Consider the following 18,421-nt stretch of genomic DNA (forward strand, 5'->3'; position numbering starts at 1 on the left):
GAGTGTAAATTAGTGCAGCTATTGTGGAAGACAGTGTGGTGATCCCTCAAGGATCTAGAAATAGAAACACCATTTGACCCAGCAATCCTATTACTGGATATATACCCAAAGGATTATAAATCATTCTGTTATAAAGACACATGCACACATATGTTCATTGCCACACTGTTTACAATAGCAAAGACTTGGAACCAACCCAAATGTCCATCGAGGATAGACTGGATAAAGAAAATGTGGCACATATGCACCATGGAATACTATGCAGCCATAAAAAGGTTCATATCCTTTGCAGAGACATGGATGGAGCTGGAAACCATAATTCTCTGCAAACTGACACAAGAACAGAAAACCAAACACTGCATGTTCTCATTCATAAGTGGGTGTTGAACAATGAGGAAACATGGACACAGGGAGGGGAACATCATACACAGGGGTCTGTTGGGGGGTTGGGAGCTAGGGGAGTGATAGCAGGGATTGGGGAGGTTGGGGAGGGATAACATTAGGAGAAATACCTAATGTAGGGGACGGGGAGATGGAGGCAGCAAACCATCATGGCATGTGTATACTTATGTAACAATCCTGTGAGATCTGCACATGTACCCCAGAACTTAAAGTATAACAAAAAAAGAAAAAGAAAATACAAAATGTATGTCTATGAAGTCTCCCCACTGCTGGTTTCTCAACTTGCCTCCGTCTTCTTTCCCTTTTAATGAACTGGGACATGAGGTGAAACAGAGAGGATAAACGGAGTGTAAGAAATGAGGAGAGAAGAGAGTGAAGCTAAAATAGGAAATCAGGAAATGCAATTAGATCCCCCCCGTCCCTCACATGGGGCCACCCTCTCATTGTCCTGGATGGCTTCTTCCTGAGGGTTCTGCATGGTTCCTCAATCCCAGGGAATTCCACAGGATGTTCCACCCAAGACTGTTGGGCTCCCACCTCTATCTTTTGCCACTCAATGAAGTAATTTCACTGCCTGGAAAGAAGAATGATACTTTCTGGTCCTTATTTCACATCTAATATAGAGAGGTCAATTGTATTATTCCTAAATATCTTTGAACAAATAGAAGTTTTAAAGCATGTATACTACCTAGTTGCTCTTCCTCAAGCCAGGGAAAACTACAGATTCAACAATTAAAATTGAGATAGACTCTTTCCACTTAATGCTACCATTCTTGCTTTATTTCATGAGAATGAGAATATAATAATGTGCCATACATTCACTTTGGGGAAATATTTATTTATGTTGTAAATATTTATCATTACAGAAGACACATGAGTTTACTGGGAATAAAGAAATTTGGAAGATAATAGAATGTTTTCACCTATGTTGTAATGTTGACACAGTTTGGTGTAGGATGTGGAGATGCTGATGTGAAACTTAGCTCAAGTTTGCCATCTAAGACCTGAATGGGCTGTGTGTATCCACCCCTGGTTAGCCACACAACCTCGGGAAGACCTCAACCCCCTCCCGGTACAGCAGGGACGAGAACAGCACCGCCTGTTGGAAGCTTGAGGGAGACTATGGATGCGCAGTGCTTGGCAGAGGGTCTGGTCATGGAAGGTACCAGCACGTATGAGATACTATTATGATTTTGTTTTATCCGAAAGAAAGGGAATGAAAGAAGAGGGAAGGAAAAGAGAATAATCGGGAGAAATGAAGGATGAGGGGTGAGGGGAGGAGTAAGGGACATGAAGGCAGTGTGGAGCAGCCGAGGGCGGAGACGGTTTTCACCACCTCCCAGCGTCTATTGCAGATTCCACTCTCGAACATTTTGTAAGGACCCTTTACACAAGGTAATGTTTGACCCCTGCTGAGCCAGGGGCGAGGGCCTCTGAGAGAATAATTAACTTAATGTGACTCTGGTTTGTGGATGCGTTTACTCTCATGTAAGTCAACAACATCCTGGGATTGGGACACACGTTCTGGGCACTGCTGGCCAGTCCCAAAATGGGACATAAGGAAGTGATTCTTCTACTTCTTTTATTTCTGAAATCAGGTAAGACAACTTTTTTTTAATATAAGAATTGTTTTTTCTCCCACAATGTAGTAAAAATACATATGCCATGGCTTCATGTGCAATTCGCCTAATTTAATTTTCTGTTCATGAAATTCCAAGTTCAAAATCTTGTATAAGATTGAGGAGCTCTTCAAGAAGTAAGTTTAATTGTGCTGTGAAGATTTTCAGGGTGCTGGAATGAATGGGCAGATAAAATAATGGGTGATTTTTCAAATCTAAATGAGTGCACCCACATAGTGGCCAGTCTAATTGAAAAAGAGCCAATGTAGCTAACCATCCAAGAGATGGCTCAGCTCTTTGCCTGGTTCTCGGTTTGATTAATTTATATCATCTCTGTTAAAATGTCATGCTCCCCTCACTTGCAAGTTAAAACAACAAAACATCTCTTAGAACATATTCTGTACCCTCCCCAGCTCATGGTTGGGGGGGGGGCAGGATTCAGCATTTCTCTCTCTGTTGTGGCCTGAGTAAGCCTTTCCATAGGTATACATTCACCTCTTATCCTGGGAGAAATCACATGCATCCATTTGCCAGATCACATATGCATATAGTGATTCAACAAACACTTAGTGCTTGTGAGTAGCCCCCACGTTTGTACACATACATCCTTACATACCTGTGTGTCAATGTGAGTGTGAGTGTGTGTCCTTTACAATTACTAGCTTCTTTAGCTTGTGGTATAGGTAGGGTTGTATATTCGTCCCCATTTTATAGACAAGGAAATACAGACTTAGGAGAATCATGTTATTTGCTCAGTGACCAAACTCCTGCATCAAGGATTTAAGCCACATTTCCCAGAAGAAATCTAGGGCTCTTCTCACTTTTCAGCTTTGTTTAAGCCTTTGAAAAGATATTCTAAACATGTCCTAGTAGTTCTTTTACTTAAAAAAAAAAAAAACAGCTTTATCGAGATATAATTAACGTAGAGAATTCACCCATTCAGGCACACAATCCAATGGATTTTAATATATTGGGAGTTGTGCAGCCACTATCAGAATAAATTTTAAAATCTTGTCATACCTGCAAGATACCACTCTCCTTAGCTGTTACCCCCAATCTGCCGCTTCTGGCAGCCACTAATCTACCTTCTGTGTTTAAATCTTTGCCATTTTGGAAATTTTATAAAAATGGAATCATAAGTTTCGCTAACAGTTCTTCATATCAATAATGAATACATACTTGAAATTCAATCTATAAATTACCAGATGAAATTTTACAAATTCAAATACATTTGCATTTAGTGGAAGCCATTCAAGGAACTATCGAAGAAAACATAGAGCAGGAGAAAATTAAACAATGAAATTTTTGTGGGAAAGAGCTGTGTGTTGGCGGTATGAATAGTCTACTTCAGCCCCTGGAAACTGGGACAGAGATCTCTGTGAACTTATTCAGTGGGCTACACCCAAAGGTGTACACTGAAAGATCAAAATTCTCTGCCACAGGATTAACATGTGTTTTACCCAACCTGGGGGCACATTCTCTCATACGCTCTTTGGAAAGGAAGGCTGTCTGTGGATGTGTCATCTTTCTGGTGTGCTGCAATGCTCGGGGCGAGGAAAAACTTTCTTTTACAGCCGTACTCAGTGAGAAGCAGGGAAACATCTTCCATTTCACAAATTACTAAGTCTTTTTTCTTACACATGCAAATATGCATGCACTTCCCATATCACAGTGAGGAAGACATTCTCACGCTGCTAATGAAATACATTTGCATCGGTAGCAATATACATCTACATTTTGCCTATAATTTAAATGTATTTTTCCACTGAAAGATTTGTTTCATGTTTTCTTGCCACCAAATAAGCCCTATCAAATCCTTTTGCCATATGAGTCCTAGAAGTGAATAAGATTTTTTAAATGGGGGAAAACATTTCAAAATTAAAAGAAAAAATTTGATTCATTTTTGGGATATTTACTAAGAACTTGAGCTGGGGAGGGGATCTCAGCAGTGACCCACTATGAAGCATAATAAGATGACACTCAGAGGTAACTTAATTGAAGGGGGAATAAATGGAAGTTTTCTCTTGTTGAATATCAGTTGTAGTCTGCTGTGCTATACTTCAAAAAAACTCTTCAGAAAGTTTAACTTAACTCACTGTAGGGCACACTTTGTGGATTTGTTTTGTGTTTTGAAGTCACACTCTGAATAGAATTTACCAAAACACAGCTCTTCTTGGAAATGAGAGTTCAAGCTGACAGAAGATGCAGGGTGAAGACATAGATATGGACCTAAAGTATCTATTTCTCTGTGATCTTTTGATACATCTTGCAAGTGCTTTTAGCCAACTCCTGGTCAATAATCCATTTTTCCAGCCTGGAGTGTCTTACATTGAGGAAGGACAAAGTTGCAGAGATGGGAAGCAGGTGAACTTTGGCTGGGGACTTTGGAAGAGAGTGCATTCCCCTCCCTGTCCTGCCCCTTGTGCTCTGTGTACTCTCAGGAGGTCAGGACAGGCCTTTCTGAGAATGAGAATCTGTTCATCTGCCTTCCTACTCTATACTTGTTATCAGCATGCAAAGTAATGCACTCTGCTCTGTGTCATCTTTCAGAACCTCCCCTGACTCCATGTTCCCCAGAGGGCTCCCTGCCTTCAGAGCGAGGATTGTCTCCTGCCACTCCCCTAGTCACCTTTTAACCCACTCCCTCTGCCTGCAGCCCCCACCACACCCCTGAAAGTGGTCAAGGTTGTCCTGTTGTCTAATTTCATGGATCTTGGCTATCTTCATTTTGTAAGCCTCTTCTGGCCCCTCACCCTGTGAAAATCACTGGCATTCTGTGCCAAGGATGGAGCTAGCATCTCCAGGCTTAGAAGATAGCTGCTGAAGCTTGGCTAGGTGTTCTTAGGAGCCTCGGGACAGGGGACATTCTGTAGCCTTGCGGTGGGAGCACAGCTGAGCCCCGCTTGGCCACCCTCTGCCGCCTCCAGGCAGAAGGCAGCTTTGAGACAGATTCCTTGCCTCAGATCTGATCTCAAAGAAACATCAAGACCAGTAATTGTCCCAGGTTCTGCTTTTTCACAATTCCCTCTGAAATCCAGATGCCTGTCAGCACCTTGGAAAAACTGATTTCTCCCCAGTTAGGAGTGGTGTGTCACTGTAGTAAGCCCAGTATAGAAATGGCCTTCATAGTAGGGAGCTTCCTACCCTCCAGTGTTTCATCCAGTTTTTGCCCGAGGTGGCAATATAATTTAGTTCAGTTCTTATTTATTTCCAGCGTCATCTATGCACCAAAACTTTTGTATCTCAAGGAGGTTAAAGCGACAGTGTTAAACCAAAGCACGTATTGTAAGAAATCAAACAATGGCCTCCACATTCCACTTCTACCCAGGGATGAACAAATCAACATCAATCTTCATGGCACCGTTGCCACTGATGGTGCCTTACTTTTCTCTCACGACATGCCAATCAACAGCAAACATAAAATTTGTTTTTATTTAAGGGTCTATACCTGTTAATATGGTAACTCAGTAATGGTTCCATAGTTCTAACCTGTTTATCGATCTAGTTAATCTTTTAATATCTTACAATCTGCTAATGAACCGGTTTTTCTTTGTTTTATAATTTCAACTCGTAGAGTCAGGGATACATGTGCAGGTTTGTTACATGACTAAATTGTGTGACACTGAGCTTTGGGGTACAAATGACTCCATCAGCCAGGTAGTGAGCTAAATACTAAACAGGTATTTTTCCAGCCCTTGCCTCCCTCCCTCTTTCCCTTCTCTGGGAGTCCCCAGTGCCTTTTGTTGCCATCTTTATGTCCACATGTCAGACTATGTGTTCTTAACTAAACATCTGGACTCACAGCTGCCCATTCTACTTCCAGGAAACAGCAAGTTTTATTCAGTTAATGCTAACCGAAGAGACTAAAAGGAAGTCATGGCAATTAGACATTGGCGTTGATTAACTGACCATTTGTTCCACTTGGGCCTCCCACCTCTAGGTCAAGGAGAGCCTCTGGAGGACTATGTGAACACCCAGGGGGCTTCGCTGTTCAGTTTCACTAAGAAAAAGCTGGAGGCAGGAAGCGTAAAGGAATGTGCGGCAAAATGTGAGGAAGAGAGAGAATTCACCTGCAGGTATTTCCATTGTTGTTGCACCTACCCAGAAATCTGTCATTTGGATGGCAAGTCATTTACTCACAAATTTATTAACAATTTAAGAGAAGGGAGAAATTTATGGAATCAGCATTTGGAACTATATTTGCTCACAGTATCTGAAGCCGTACTAATGGCTTCTCGTTAAGGTTTACTGGAATCTCTGCTAGAAAAATACCCTAAAAGGAAGTTATTTGTTTTTACACCGACATAAACATTAGCAGCTATTGTTCTGAGCTCTGATTTTTAACATCATGATCAGTAAATGTTTGTTGAGGATCATGTCCCAGATAGATCCGAGCAATGACTTACAGCTACAAGAACCCAGTGCCCGCCCTTTAGTATTTAAGGTGTAGTCGAGGAAACTGGATATAATGTTTGAAAAAAAGACAGCTCAAGTGAGTTACTGCGAAGTGGCATAATCAATGCATGATCCACTCAGATCCAGAGGAAAGAACAGTCCCTAAGGTTGAGGCAGCTAGAGAAGGCTCAGGCAGGAGGTGGGAGGTGGGGACTGAGCTGGGTTTGGAGTTGAGAGAGCTCTTGACAAGCACCAGGCAGGAGGGGGAAGATGCAGCCCTGAACCCCCTTGATGGGGACCATTAAGAGATCAAGTTGGCTAAAGCAAAGGCTTCACGTAGGTGATGGGCCTGGGACGATAGCTCTGGATGCCAAACTGAGCACCCACAGCAGGACCACGTGGATGGGGAAGGGAGGGATCAGGGGCCAGGTGAAAGGTGGAGCAGAGGTTCATGGGAAGTGATCAGAGTCGAGAGGTCATGGAGGCAGACCATCTTGGACAACGGGTTCAAGGCAAACAGAGTAGCTTCTTTCCAACCCAAAGACAATTAAGAAAACCAGTGAAGAAGAAGTAAAGCAGTTGAAATAGAAAGAAAGAGAAAATGAGGGAAAGATGACAGGGGCGTGAGAGAACGAGAGTTACTGCCACGTGGGTGTCTTTGGTTCAGCACTTCATCGATGCCATGCCCAAATAGCTGACAGGCAGCACTTCTGAGCTCCCTGGTCCATCAAGAGATGCAATGATCTTTAGCATGTCTCACTTATTGATAAACATTTCCTTTCTTTAAATAAAGAAAAATACTTATTTGATTTCCTGATTTCTTCTGCAGGTCATTTCAATATCACAGTAAAGAGCAACAATGTGTGATAATGGCTGAAAACAGCAAGTCTTCCACAATCATTAGGCTGAGAGATGTCGTTTTATTTGAAAAGAAAAGCAAGTACATTTTCTTCTTCCTCCTCCTCCCATCCTCCCCATCCTCCCACTCTTCCTCCTTCTCTATTCTATCTTTACTTTATGAGACCAGAGGAGGAAGGCACTATGGTGTAGTGGAATTGAATTCTGAGTTAGGACAGGATTTGATTGCTGACTAAGCATGTCAGCTTGAGTATATTATTTCACCTCGTGGGTTTAATTTTTTTTGTTGGTCAAAAAAATGAAAGGATTGGATTTGCAACATCACATCTACCTCTATGACCCTGAAAGTAAGATGTTTAAAATAATATTTTATATTTAACGAGGAGATGGGAAGTCTACGCATTCCTTTTGATCTTGGCTTCTTATTCTACAGGGTGACCATGGTTGTTGGGCCCTAGCTTCTGGACAAAGCCTTGTAAAATAGAAATACTGAGGTGTTTTAATCCTCAGAAACATTTGGATCGGGACAAAAATCTTATTTTCATTCTTAAATTTTTCACATTTTGGGGGACATAATCTATACTTTCCTCAGGTTTCTGAAATGTTGTCTTCTAAAACTGTGCAAAAGTTACAGCTCCTTTTCTATAGTTTCTTTCAAAACGTGGGTCAATAGTCCCATTGTTTAGAATAAGACACAGACAGGATTTCAATGGAAATTGCATGTCTTTTTAGATGTGCAAATGTTTCATTAAGGGTATGAAGATTCGAAAGGATATGTATGACACTTTAAAAACTGTTTCCTTTGCTATGTCGGTGGCTAGGTATTAAGACTGTTAATAATAGCAATATAGCTCCCAAAATATTCTGCATCCCAGGTGTTAAAGCAGACTGGAAACACCATAGTTCTTGTATTCTTCAGGATGATTTTCAATGTTGTGTCTGGTATCACTGCAAAACTCTAAGTAGCAATTTAAACAGTATTTATTTGGGTCGGAATTATTTCTGTGCGTTGACTCTTCGTGGGTTTCATTAGCTGTATGCATTGTACTTTCTTCCTTACCACTGCTCCTCTCTAATTCTTGAGATTAAAGTACAGATTAAATCTAAACTTTATCTGTTGAAGTTACTAGTTCTTGCAAGTAGTAAGCAAAGGGTAAACTATATAGGATCACCTACTTGTACCAGATTTAAAAAAAAAACAGCCTGGATTCTCTCTACAAAATGCTAACATTTAGATATGTCATTTGTAAATTGTTAACCAGGGGAAACATGGGAATGACTGTTAGGCTGAGTTTGAAGTCTGAAGTTTGAAAGCTTAGTCGGCTTGTTTTCAAGGTGACAGAAGGGAGCAAAAGGTTATATAAACTCTGGTGGGTACATACAAACAGAAGAGAAGAGAAAAGTCAAAAGTCAGCCATTTTTTGGTCTTTGTTTCTTTGCTGTGGGATATTGACCCACTCTAACTTACCTGCCAGGGTTTTGCTGGGAATAGTCAGTGTTAGATCACATTTACTTCCACCACTTACCACCAGCCACACTGCCATCACCCGGTCCAAGACCCTGTCACCACTGGTTGGGGCTACTTGTAGCTGTACACATGATCTGTAAGAAATGTACCTTCCCTGCTTGAAGCCCTTCCTAGTGCCCTTAAAATAAGACCCAAATACTTCCCAAATGTGCTAGGGCCCAGAATTATGTAAGTAACCCCGGGCTGCTGTTTGCTTGGCTTGCTCAACTTTTCTACACTGGCCTTACCTCTGTTCCTTCACCACTCCAAGCACATGCCCTCCTGCCTGGGACGTCTTCAACTTTGTCCTGCTGTGCCAGCTCCTTCTTATCTCCTAGGTCTCAGCTCAATCACCGCCTCCTTTGCAAATCTTCCCTGACCTCTAGACCTCCCTTTCACAAAGCACTTTGAGTTTACACTTTTGATGTGTGTCTTATGTCTACTGTAATACTATGTCCCAATGACGACGTACCTTTAATCATAGTACATAGTACTGGGCTCCCAAAGAAGACGTACTTGCAATCATAATGCATAGTATTGGGTTAAAAGCATTCGTTTCCTGTAGGTATGTTAGGACTACTTTCCCATGTGATTGATCAATGAATTCAAAAAGGACTAAAGTGGGTAAACATAAATGATTAGTATACCGCAAACATTTTATATTTTCATTGAAAACACAAGCGTACATGACACCTTTTTATGTAAACAGAGGCTTTTTTTTCTTTGAATATGGGGTCACCAGTAGGAGGTCTCTAGTGCATTTCCTGCATAAACTATGCTTTAGTGCAACGTCTACAATTATCACTTTCCTTATCTTTGAAATGGACCGTATCTCGACATTTACTAATCAAGCTGAATGTGCAATACCTTTAGATTCTTATGATTTCCTCCTCAAACTTTATAGTCAACTATATGAGTGGATTGCCCTCCATGGATTTGATAGCAATTTTTTAAATGATTCATGTTTCAACTCCTTAAAAACATTCAATTTAGTTAAAAACAAAACAAAAAAGAGCTTTGTTTCTTTCCACATTCATTTCTCAGTTTCGATCATCTTTAATTAAATATAACTGTAAGAAAGCTGGAAAATGCAAAGAAATGACTCGTGGTAAACACACAACCCACATGGGGGGAACAGACGCTGGGTGGGGGGGACACACCAGCAAAGCACCTGCAGCTGCATGTGGACCCAGGTGAGCATCAGACTGTTTTAAAGGCAGTAGAGGGCCCTTTTGGTTGAGTGGAGGCTGGTTGAGAACTTTTACTGCCAACATTTACAGTAAACCATGGTTTTATAGCCCTGTTTGGCACTTTTGCGTATCACTGGGAGCCTGAAGAAATAGAAGTGGGTTAGATCTCTTTCAGCCTTTGAAAAGCCTGTTGTCTCCCCATCCAAAAATCCCTTTCCCCATTCTCTCACTCTGTCTCATCATGCTATGTGTTTTCTCTGTAACGTGTACCATTATGAAGTGATCTCACTCCATACTGTGCTTCCTTGAAGATTTCCTGTGACCCCACTGCCTGATTCCACTAGAATGTGAGCTGCATGGCAGCCAAGCCTCTGGCTGCACTGTGCCCCATGGGCCCCCCAGCACCCTGGTGGGGCTTGATACACAGAGGGCTCATAAGTAGCATTTGAATACATGAAGCAAAGTACAGAATGGCTCAGTTTATTGCAGCCCTCTTTCAGATGCAAAAGATGATCTTTTAGAAAGCAGAAGCGGGGTCTGGTGCACAAGGTCTTTCTCTCAATGTGACTGTGCTGTGCAGACCTTCTGTGGTTTCTTGGTGTGAAAGACTTTGACCACTGTGTGGCTTTCCCTTCAGTGTATCTTTCAGAGTGCAAGACTGGGAATGGAAGGAACTACAGAGGGACAACGTCCAAAACAAAAAACGGCGTCACCTGTCAAAAATGGAGTTCTACTTTTCCCCACAAACCTAAGTAAGACTTTCCCTTTCATCTTTGTGTTCACCTATTGTACAGTTGTCCTGCTGTGTCTGTGGGGGACTGGTGCCAGGACCCCGTGGCTACCAAAATCCATGCTTCCCAAGTCCCACACATAAAATGGTATAGTGTTTGCATATAACCTACATACATTCTCTCATATAATGTAAATGCTACGTAATCATTGTTATACCATATTTTTATTTGTATTATGTTTTATTTTCATATTGTTATTCTCTATCATCTTTTTCAAGTCGTTTCCATCCACAGTTGGTTGAATTTGTGGATGTGGAACCCATGGATACAGAAGGCCAACTGTATGTAGGACGATTTCATTATTTTTCATTCAAACCAGAATATGTGCATAAACAGAACCTTTTTGATGTTAATGTTCAATTATTTATAGCACCATAGTAGAATATGGTTGCTTTCTATTTTTTCTTGGGTATGGAGGTATCTTGAAGACCTAGAACATAGAAACATGTCTAGTTAAAAAAAAAAAATCAATGAAACCATGAATTTGAGGCCAAATCTGAGAAAAACACAAAGATAACTATGTTTGGGACATACCAAATTAGAGCTCTTATCACATGTTCGACTCAAATTGTGGAGCAAAAAAGTAAATAAAATACAAAAATGAAAATGGAGATACATGAAACCCAAATCTCGCAACTTGCCTGTTATTTATTTTAGTGTCTTTTTTGTACTTTTCCCAGTTTGGTGTTAGATGGCATTAAGTTCTCAGTAGTGATGCTCATCAAACAGTGCTCACCTTTATCCATTCCCCCAACACTCAACAAATTGACTTGGCTACATCCCTGTGAAATGAGCAGATTGAATATTCCCTGTGAGATAATGAAAACTGATTCAACCAAATGGCGAACTCAGAGACAGTCAGGTGCCATGGAGACACACTGGGCCATTTTTACAGGTGGTCTAGGTTCATCTTTATGAGGGAACTGAGGTCCTGAGAGGGTGGGGATTACCCCAAACAGGTTCACAGAAGAACCAGAAATAAAACCTGCCTTTCTAGACTTTAAGTCTTGTGATTTTCATCTAAATGGTTGTCTCTATACAGCAACTCATCTCTAGAATTGAAAAGGAGCTTAACTCCCTCCTCCGCCCCCATTAATTCAGGCTGCATTTCAGAAAAAAAGAGGACTTTGGAATCAGTCAAATCAACTTGGAATTCCTGATCTGCTTCTTAGTAGTTATTCACACTTAAGCGAGTTTTGTTTCGTTTTATGTTGCCACTCAGTCTTCTCATCTGTAAAATAGGATAATAACACTTTCCTCGCAGGGGTTTTTTATTGGGACTAAAAAAGAAAATGCATAGAAAGATTTTAGTTGAATTCCTGGCACATAGTTCACATGGACAGAATGTTATTAACTACAGGGATTTTTACAGAGAAACGGTAACTGACAGAAGAAGGTGTCTGGAATGAATTAGGACCTTGGCAGGCTTTTGAGGCCTTTATATTTCTCTTGACTGTGAATAAAAATACTTTGGCTCTCCGTCTAAGACTCGGCTGTCAATATAGCAGCAATGGTAATATTACCTTCTGTGCCAGAAGCAGCCAATCAATAGAGAAATTAAAAATCTGGCCACACAAATGCTGCAGCACCCTGCTGAAATGCATTCGCATGACAACTTCAATCTCTGATGGGAAACGAGAGCATCTCCTGCTGCCTTGCTGGTAGCATACTGATTTTTAGAATATAGTCTAAGTGCTTCTTTCCCATCCTCTCCAGATACTCACCTGATACACACCCCTCAGAGGGACTGGAGGAGAACTACTGCAGGAACCCAGACAACGATGAGAAGGGGCCCTGGTGCTACACCACTGATTCAGAACAGAGATACGACTACTGCGACATTCCCGAGTGTGAAGGTCAGGAGGGGCTCTAGAAAGCGCTTTCATTTCTGCCCTTCACCTATAAAATAATTTGTGTAAAGCCCCTTCCTACAGGGAGATTACTAATAATTGAGTAATGTATTCGCCTCTCAGAAAGGAGCAAAACTTTGCTCAGACCCACAGAATTGACCTAAATTTTTTGTTTGTTTGTTTTTGAGATGAAGTTTTGCTCTTGTTGCCCAGGCTGGAGTGCAATGGCATGATCTCGGCTTACTGCAACCTCTGCCTTATGGGTTCAAGTGATTCTCCTGCCTCAGCCTCCTGAATAGCTAGGGTTACAGGCATGCACCACCACTCCCAGCTAATTTTGTACTTTTAGTAGAGACGGGGTTTCTCCATGTTGGTCAGGCTGGTCTCAAACTCCTGACCTCAGGTGATTTGCCCACTTTGGCCTCCCAAAGTGCTGGCATCAAAGGCATGAACCACTGCACCCAGCTGACCTGAATTATTTTATTAAAATATTACATCAACATGTGTAGACATAAAACTACATCTAAACTCTAAATACAAATTTCTTATGAGTAAACTTTTACACAGTGTAAAACCCAAGACAGATTTGCAATTAAGTAGTTAAAATAAAACAACAAAATCAATAAAAATCAAATAAACAATATACATTTAATGTAGACTTTGCTGTTTCGCTGAAGCTAAGCAAGAAAGCAATTTTTAAATCAGCAAATCATTGTTTTAATGGACTGACCAATTTAATAGTGCACCTCAAAGGTCAATGCTAAAAAATAAAAAAACATTGTACTGAAAAAACTGTCATCATTTTGTATTTCTGGCTACATTTGTTGGTGCAAAAGGGAATGAATAAAGGTGAGACTCGTGTGACAGTGTGGATATGGTACTGCGTGATCATTCAGTTCTCCCTTCACGTCCACCTATTAGAATCATGGGGATCCTTTATTCGTATACCATGTTATACGTATTTGCCCTTAAGTGCCACCAATGCCCCACTTTTATATTTAGTCTGCCCGTTTTCCTTAGTACCCCAAAAGAATGTAAGTCACATATTACTCTGCATTACCGTGTGACTTCAATAATTCTGAATCAAAGTTTAAGTTTGTGAATAATTTTGCAAAAAAGAGAGCCCGTCATGCTTCTCGACTATATAAAAAGGGAAGTGCTGTCACTTCAGGTGAATATTGTTCTCCATGAGACCATGAGCACAGACGAAAACTCAAGACTAAAACCCTGAGACGGTGCAGTCAGTGGAATGATCAGAATAATTTCACACAAAGTTTTAAAGATCATTATTGTAATGAAGATGGCGAATATTGAAAAGTCCTAAGGGAGAACTTACAGACTTCCGAGAATAGATGCACCCCTGCCTCCCTGCCGGCCTGCACATCCTGATTTAAGGACATGGCATCAGGGAAATTCTGAATTTGGTCATGACTAAAATAATTGACTGGATATTGACTAAAATTTGTGAATGTTACCATTTAAAAGGAAAATGACATTTGGATTGTGTTAGAAAATCCTGAGTCCTTATTGCCAATTTTATGGCCAAGTGCCTGTTGTGAATTACAGCTGAATGGGGCCAAGTTGCACTTAAGGGAGAGGGATTCTGGTTTTAACTCTCTGTTTTGCTTCGTCCATTTCAGTTTTTTTCTTCTTCTCTGTCCTTCCTTCCCAACCTGTCCAGATGAATGTATGCATTGCAGTGGAGAAAATTATGATGGAAAAATTTCCAAGACCATGTCTGGACTGGAATGCCAGGCCTGGGACTCTCAGACCCCACATGCCCATGGATACATTCCCTCCAAGTAAGTCTCACTGGAAAAAAACACTCCATGTTTAAGGCTCTGCAGCTCTATCGGACATTTGCTGTTATTTAGATATTTTAGCATTCCTCAAGATGTTTTTAATTTCAAAGCTAACGTCCTCCCACAATATTGCAAGTGAATACGCATTCTTTCTGCTCAAAACGTGGTCCGTGGGCCAGCAGCAGAGATGTTTTCTGAGAGTTTGTTAGAAATACAAAATGTCACACCCTCTGAATCCGATTTGCTTAATAACCAGATCCTCAGCTGATGGGCCTACACATTCAAACACTAATGTGGGTGTGAATACATTAACATCTGTCTTGAGAAATACACACACACATTGCTGGTGTATTTTCCAAATAGTTTTCTTTTCACTTCACTCTCTTTCCTTTCCCTTTGTACCAATGAGATTCAAGCCTCCTAACTTTTGACCTATGAGCAAACATCATGGATTTGTGAATCCCTGATGTTTTATGTGTATTTACATCAGTACATTTTTCTGGAATGAGGATTCATAACTTCCATCAGATTCTCTAAGGGGATCATGAATATAAAATGAGAATAAGGTTCTTGCTCTAGAAAGTCATGATGGTTCCAGATTTTTTTACACACATATATATAATTACACTTTATACATATATATATATAATACTGCACATATACATATATATATATATATATATATATAAAACCGCACTTTAGGTTCTGGGGAACATGTGAAGAACATGCAGGATTGTTGCATAGATACATACATGGCAATGTAGTTTGTTGCCTCCATCCCCCCGTCACCTATATCTGGCATTTCTCCCCATGTTATCCCTCCCCAACCTCCCTACCCGCCACTGTCCCTCTCTTATTCCCCCTTAACAGACCCCAGTGTGTGATGCTCCCCTTCCTGTGTCCATATGTTCTCATTGTTCAATACCCCTGTATGAGAGAGAACATGTGGTGTTTGATTTTCTGTTCTTATGTCAGTTTGCTGAGAATGATGGTTTCCAGATTCATCCACGTCCCTACAAAGGACACAAACTCATCATTTTTTATAGATGCATAGTATTCCATGGTGTATATGTGCCACATTTTCCTTGCCCAGTCTATCGTTGATAGTTGGTTCCAGGTCTTTGCTATTGTAAACAGTGCCGCAATGAACATTCGTGTGCATGTGTCTTTATAATAGAATGATTTCTAATCCTTTGGATATATACTCAGTAATGGGATTGCTGGGTCAGATGGAATTTCTATTTCTAAGTCTTTGAGGAATTGCCACACTATCTTCCACAATGGTTGAACTAATTTACCCTCCCACCAACAGTGTAAAAGTGTTCCTATTTCTCCACATCCTCTCCAGCATCTGTTGTCTCCAGATTTTTTAATGATCACCATTCTAACTGGCATGAGATGGTATCTCAATGTGGTTTTGATTTGCACTTCTCTAATGACAAGTGATGATGAGCATTTTTTTCATGTTTGTTGGCTGTGTAAATGTCTTCTTTTGAAACCCATTTTTGAATGGGTTTGTTTGTTTTTTTCTTGTTGTAAATCTGTTTCAGTTCTTCATAGATCCTGGATATTAGCCCTTTGTCAGATGGGTAGATTGCAAAAATTCTTTCCCATTCTATTGGTTACCAGTTCACTCTAATGATTGTTTCTTTTGCTGTACAGAAGCTCTGGAGTTTAATTAGATCCCATTTGTCTATTTTGGCTTTTGTTGCCAATGCTTTTGGTGTTTTAGTCGTGAAGTCCTTGCCTATTCCTATGTCCTGAATGGTATTGCCTAGGTTTTCTTCTAGAGTTTTTATGGTGTTAGGTCTTATGTTTAAGTCTTTAATCCATCTAGAGTTAAGTTTAGTGTAAGGTGTCAGGAAGGGGTCCAGTTTCTGCTTTCTGCACATAGCTAGCTAGCCAGTTTTGCCAACACCATTTATTAAACAGAGAATCCTTTCCCCATTGCTTGTTTTTGTCAGATTTGTCAAAGATCAGATGGCTGTAGTTTAGTGGCATTGCCTCCAAGGCCTCTTTTCTGTTCCATTGGTCTATATCTCTATTTTGGTACCAATACCATGCTGTTTTGATTACTGCAGGCTTGTAGTATAGTTTGAAGTCAGGTAGCGTGATGCCTCCAGTCTTGGTCTTTTGGCTTAGAATTGACTTGGTTATGCTGGCTCTCTTTTGAATCCATATGAAGTTTAAGGTGGTTTTTTCCAGTTCTGTGAAGAGGGTCATAGGTAGCTTGATAGGGATAGCATTGAGTCTATAAACTACTTTGGACAGTCTGGCCATTTTCACAATATCAGTTATCACCATTCTAACTGTCATGAGATGGTGTCTCAATGTGGTTTTGATTTGCATTTATCTAATGACCAGTGATGATGAGCATTTTTTCAGGTTCGTTGGCCTCATAAATATCTTCTTTTGAAAAATGTCTGTTCATATCCTTTGCCCACTTTCGAATAGGTTTTGTTTTCTTGTAAATTCATTTTAGTTTTTGTATATTCTGGATATTAACGCTTTGTCAGATGGGTAGATTGCAAAAATTTTTTCCAATTCTGTTGGTTGCCAGTTCACTCTAATGATTGTTTCTTTCGCTGTGAGGAAGTTCTTAAGTTTAATTAGATTCCATTTGTCTATTTTGGCTTTTGTTGCCATTGCTTTTGGTGTTTTAGTCATGAAGTCCTTGCCTATTCCTATGTCCTGAATGGTATTGCCTAGGTTTTGTTCTAGGGTTTTTATGGTGTTAGGGCTTACATTTAAATATTTATTCCATTTGGAGTTAGAATAAGGTTTTGTAGCATTCTTTTTCACATTAATTGTGCTGGAAAACACCTCCGATTCTATAGGCACTTCTGGTCTTCCTCTTCATTCTGTGATGACTACAGGACCATACCAGGGCTTTTAAGAATGCAGGAGTGGCCGGGCGCGGTGGCTCACGCCTGTAATCCCAGCACTTTGGGAGGCCGAGGCGGGTGGATCACGAGGTTAAGAGATCGAGACCATCCTGGTCAACATGGTGAAACCCCATCTCTACTAAAAATACAAAAAATTAGCCGGGCATGGTGGCGCGCGCCTGTAATCCCAGCTACTCGGGAGGCTGAGGCAGGAGAATTGCCTGAACCCAGGAGGCAGAGGTTGCAGTGAGCCGAGATCGCGCCATTGCACTCCAGCCTGGGTAACAAGAGCGAAACTCCATCTCAAAAAAAAAAAAAAAAAAAAAAAAAGAATGCAGAAGTGAGGCTGGGACACAGATTCCACTTTCCCTTCCCATTCAGAACAGCTAGCTTAAAACACAGCAGCTTCCATTTTTCTTCAAAGTGGAAATACAGTAAAGGCCTAAGGGTCCAAAGCTGAGTAAAGTCACTTCCAAGAAACCGGAAGGAGAAGAGGATTGCTTAAGCCACTGCTGGCTCTTCTTTCCATCCTGGTAAACATTTACAGTCTCAGAGAGGGGAATGAATAAATGCAGAGGGCCACCAGATGCGGAGTGCATCCAACAGCCCTAGCCACTGGGGCCCACTGAGGAAGGATCCAGCACATACTGCATGGTGAGTCCCTTGTAGGAGTACAGCTTCTCTTCCATGTTTCTCTAAGCTTCAAGGCTGGTGGGAGCAGAGCCTGGTAGACCAGAAGGACTGTTCCTTTAAGCTATGAAGATGCCCAGTTCTTGGCTCCATTGGGTACTAGATGAGTACTTTAGGCAGAAGTGCTTTGCATTTTAAAGATTGCTATTATTTGTGGTTGAATAACTGGAATTGGCTTATATCAATTTTTCCAGATGGCCAAAATGATAAGGTACTGATTCTGTTGAGTGATTTTTACACATTTAAAATGTCAGAAAAACAGTGCCTGGCAGCTGGGTGTGGTGGCACAAGCCTGTAAGCCCTAGTTACATGAGGGGCTGAAGCAAGAGGATTGCTTGAGTGAGTTCAAGGAGTTCAAGACAAGCCTGGGCAATAAGTGGGACCCTAAAAACAAAGCAAGAAAAGAAAGTCCTTGGAATACTGAGCCAACCT

At 40.9% G+C, this 18,421-nt stretch overlaps 1 protein-coding gene across 3 annotated transcripts in view; it reads left to right on the top strand.

Moving 5' to 3' along the window:
- Positions 1–1,892: 1,892 nt before the first annotated feature.
- PLG (plasminogen) overlaps positions 1,893–18,421 on the top strand; it is a 57,007-nt gene continuing 40,478 nt past the window's right edge. For 2 of the 3 annotated variants that reach the window (XM_017971529.4, XM_078370422.1), the window contains exons 1-6: positions 1,893–2,000; positions 5,962–6,097; positions 7,246–7,352; positions 10,609–10,723; positions 12,479–12,618; positions 14,294–14,414. In XM_017971529.4, coding sequence (XP_017827018.2) covers positions 1,952–2,000; positions 5,962–6,097; positions 7,246–7,352; positions 10,609–10,723; positions 12,479–12,618; positions 14,294–14,414 — 668 coding nt within the window. In that variant the 5' untranslated portion in view covers positions 1,893–1,951. The remainder of the gene's footprint in view (positions 2,001–5,961; positions 6,098–7,245; positions 7,353–10,608; positions 10,724–12,478; positions 12,619–14,293; positions 14,415–18,421) is intronic. The other variant, XM_078370423.1, reaches the window with a different exon arrangement.

Source organism: Callithrix jacchus, chromosome 4 (genome assembly GCF_049354715.1).
Source record: "Callithrix jacchus isolate 240 chromosome 4, calJac240_pri, whole genome shotgun sequence".
In the NCBI taxonomy this organism is placed as follows: Eukaryota; Metazoa; Chordata; class Mammalia; order Primates; family Cebidae; genus Callithrix; species Callithrix jacchus.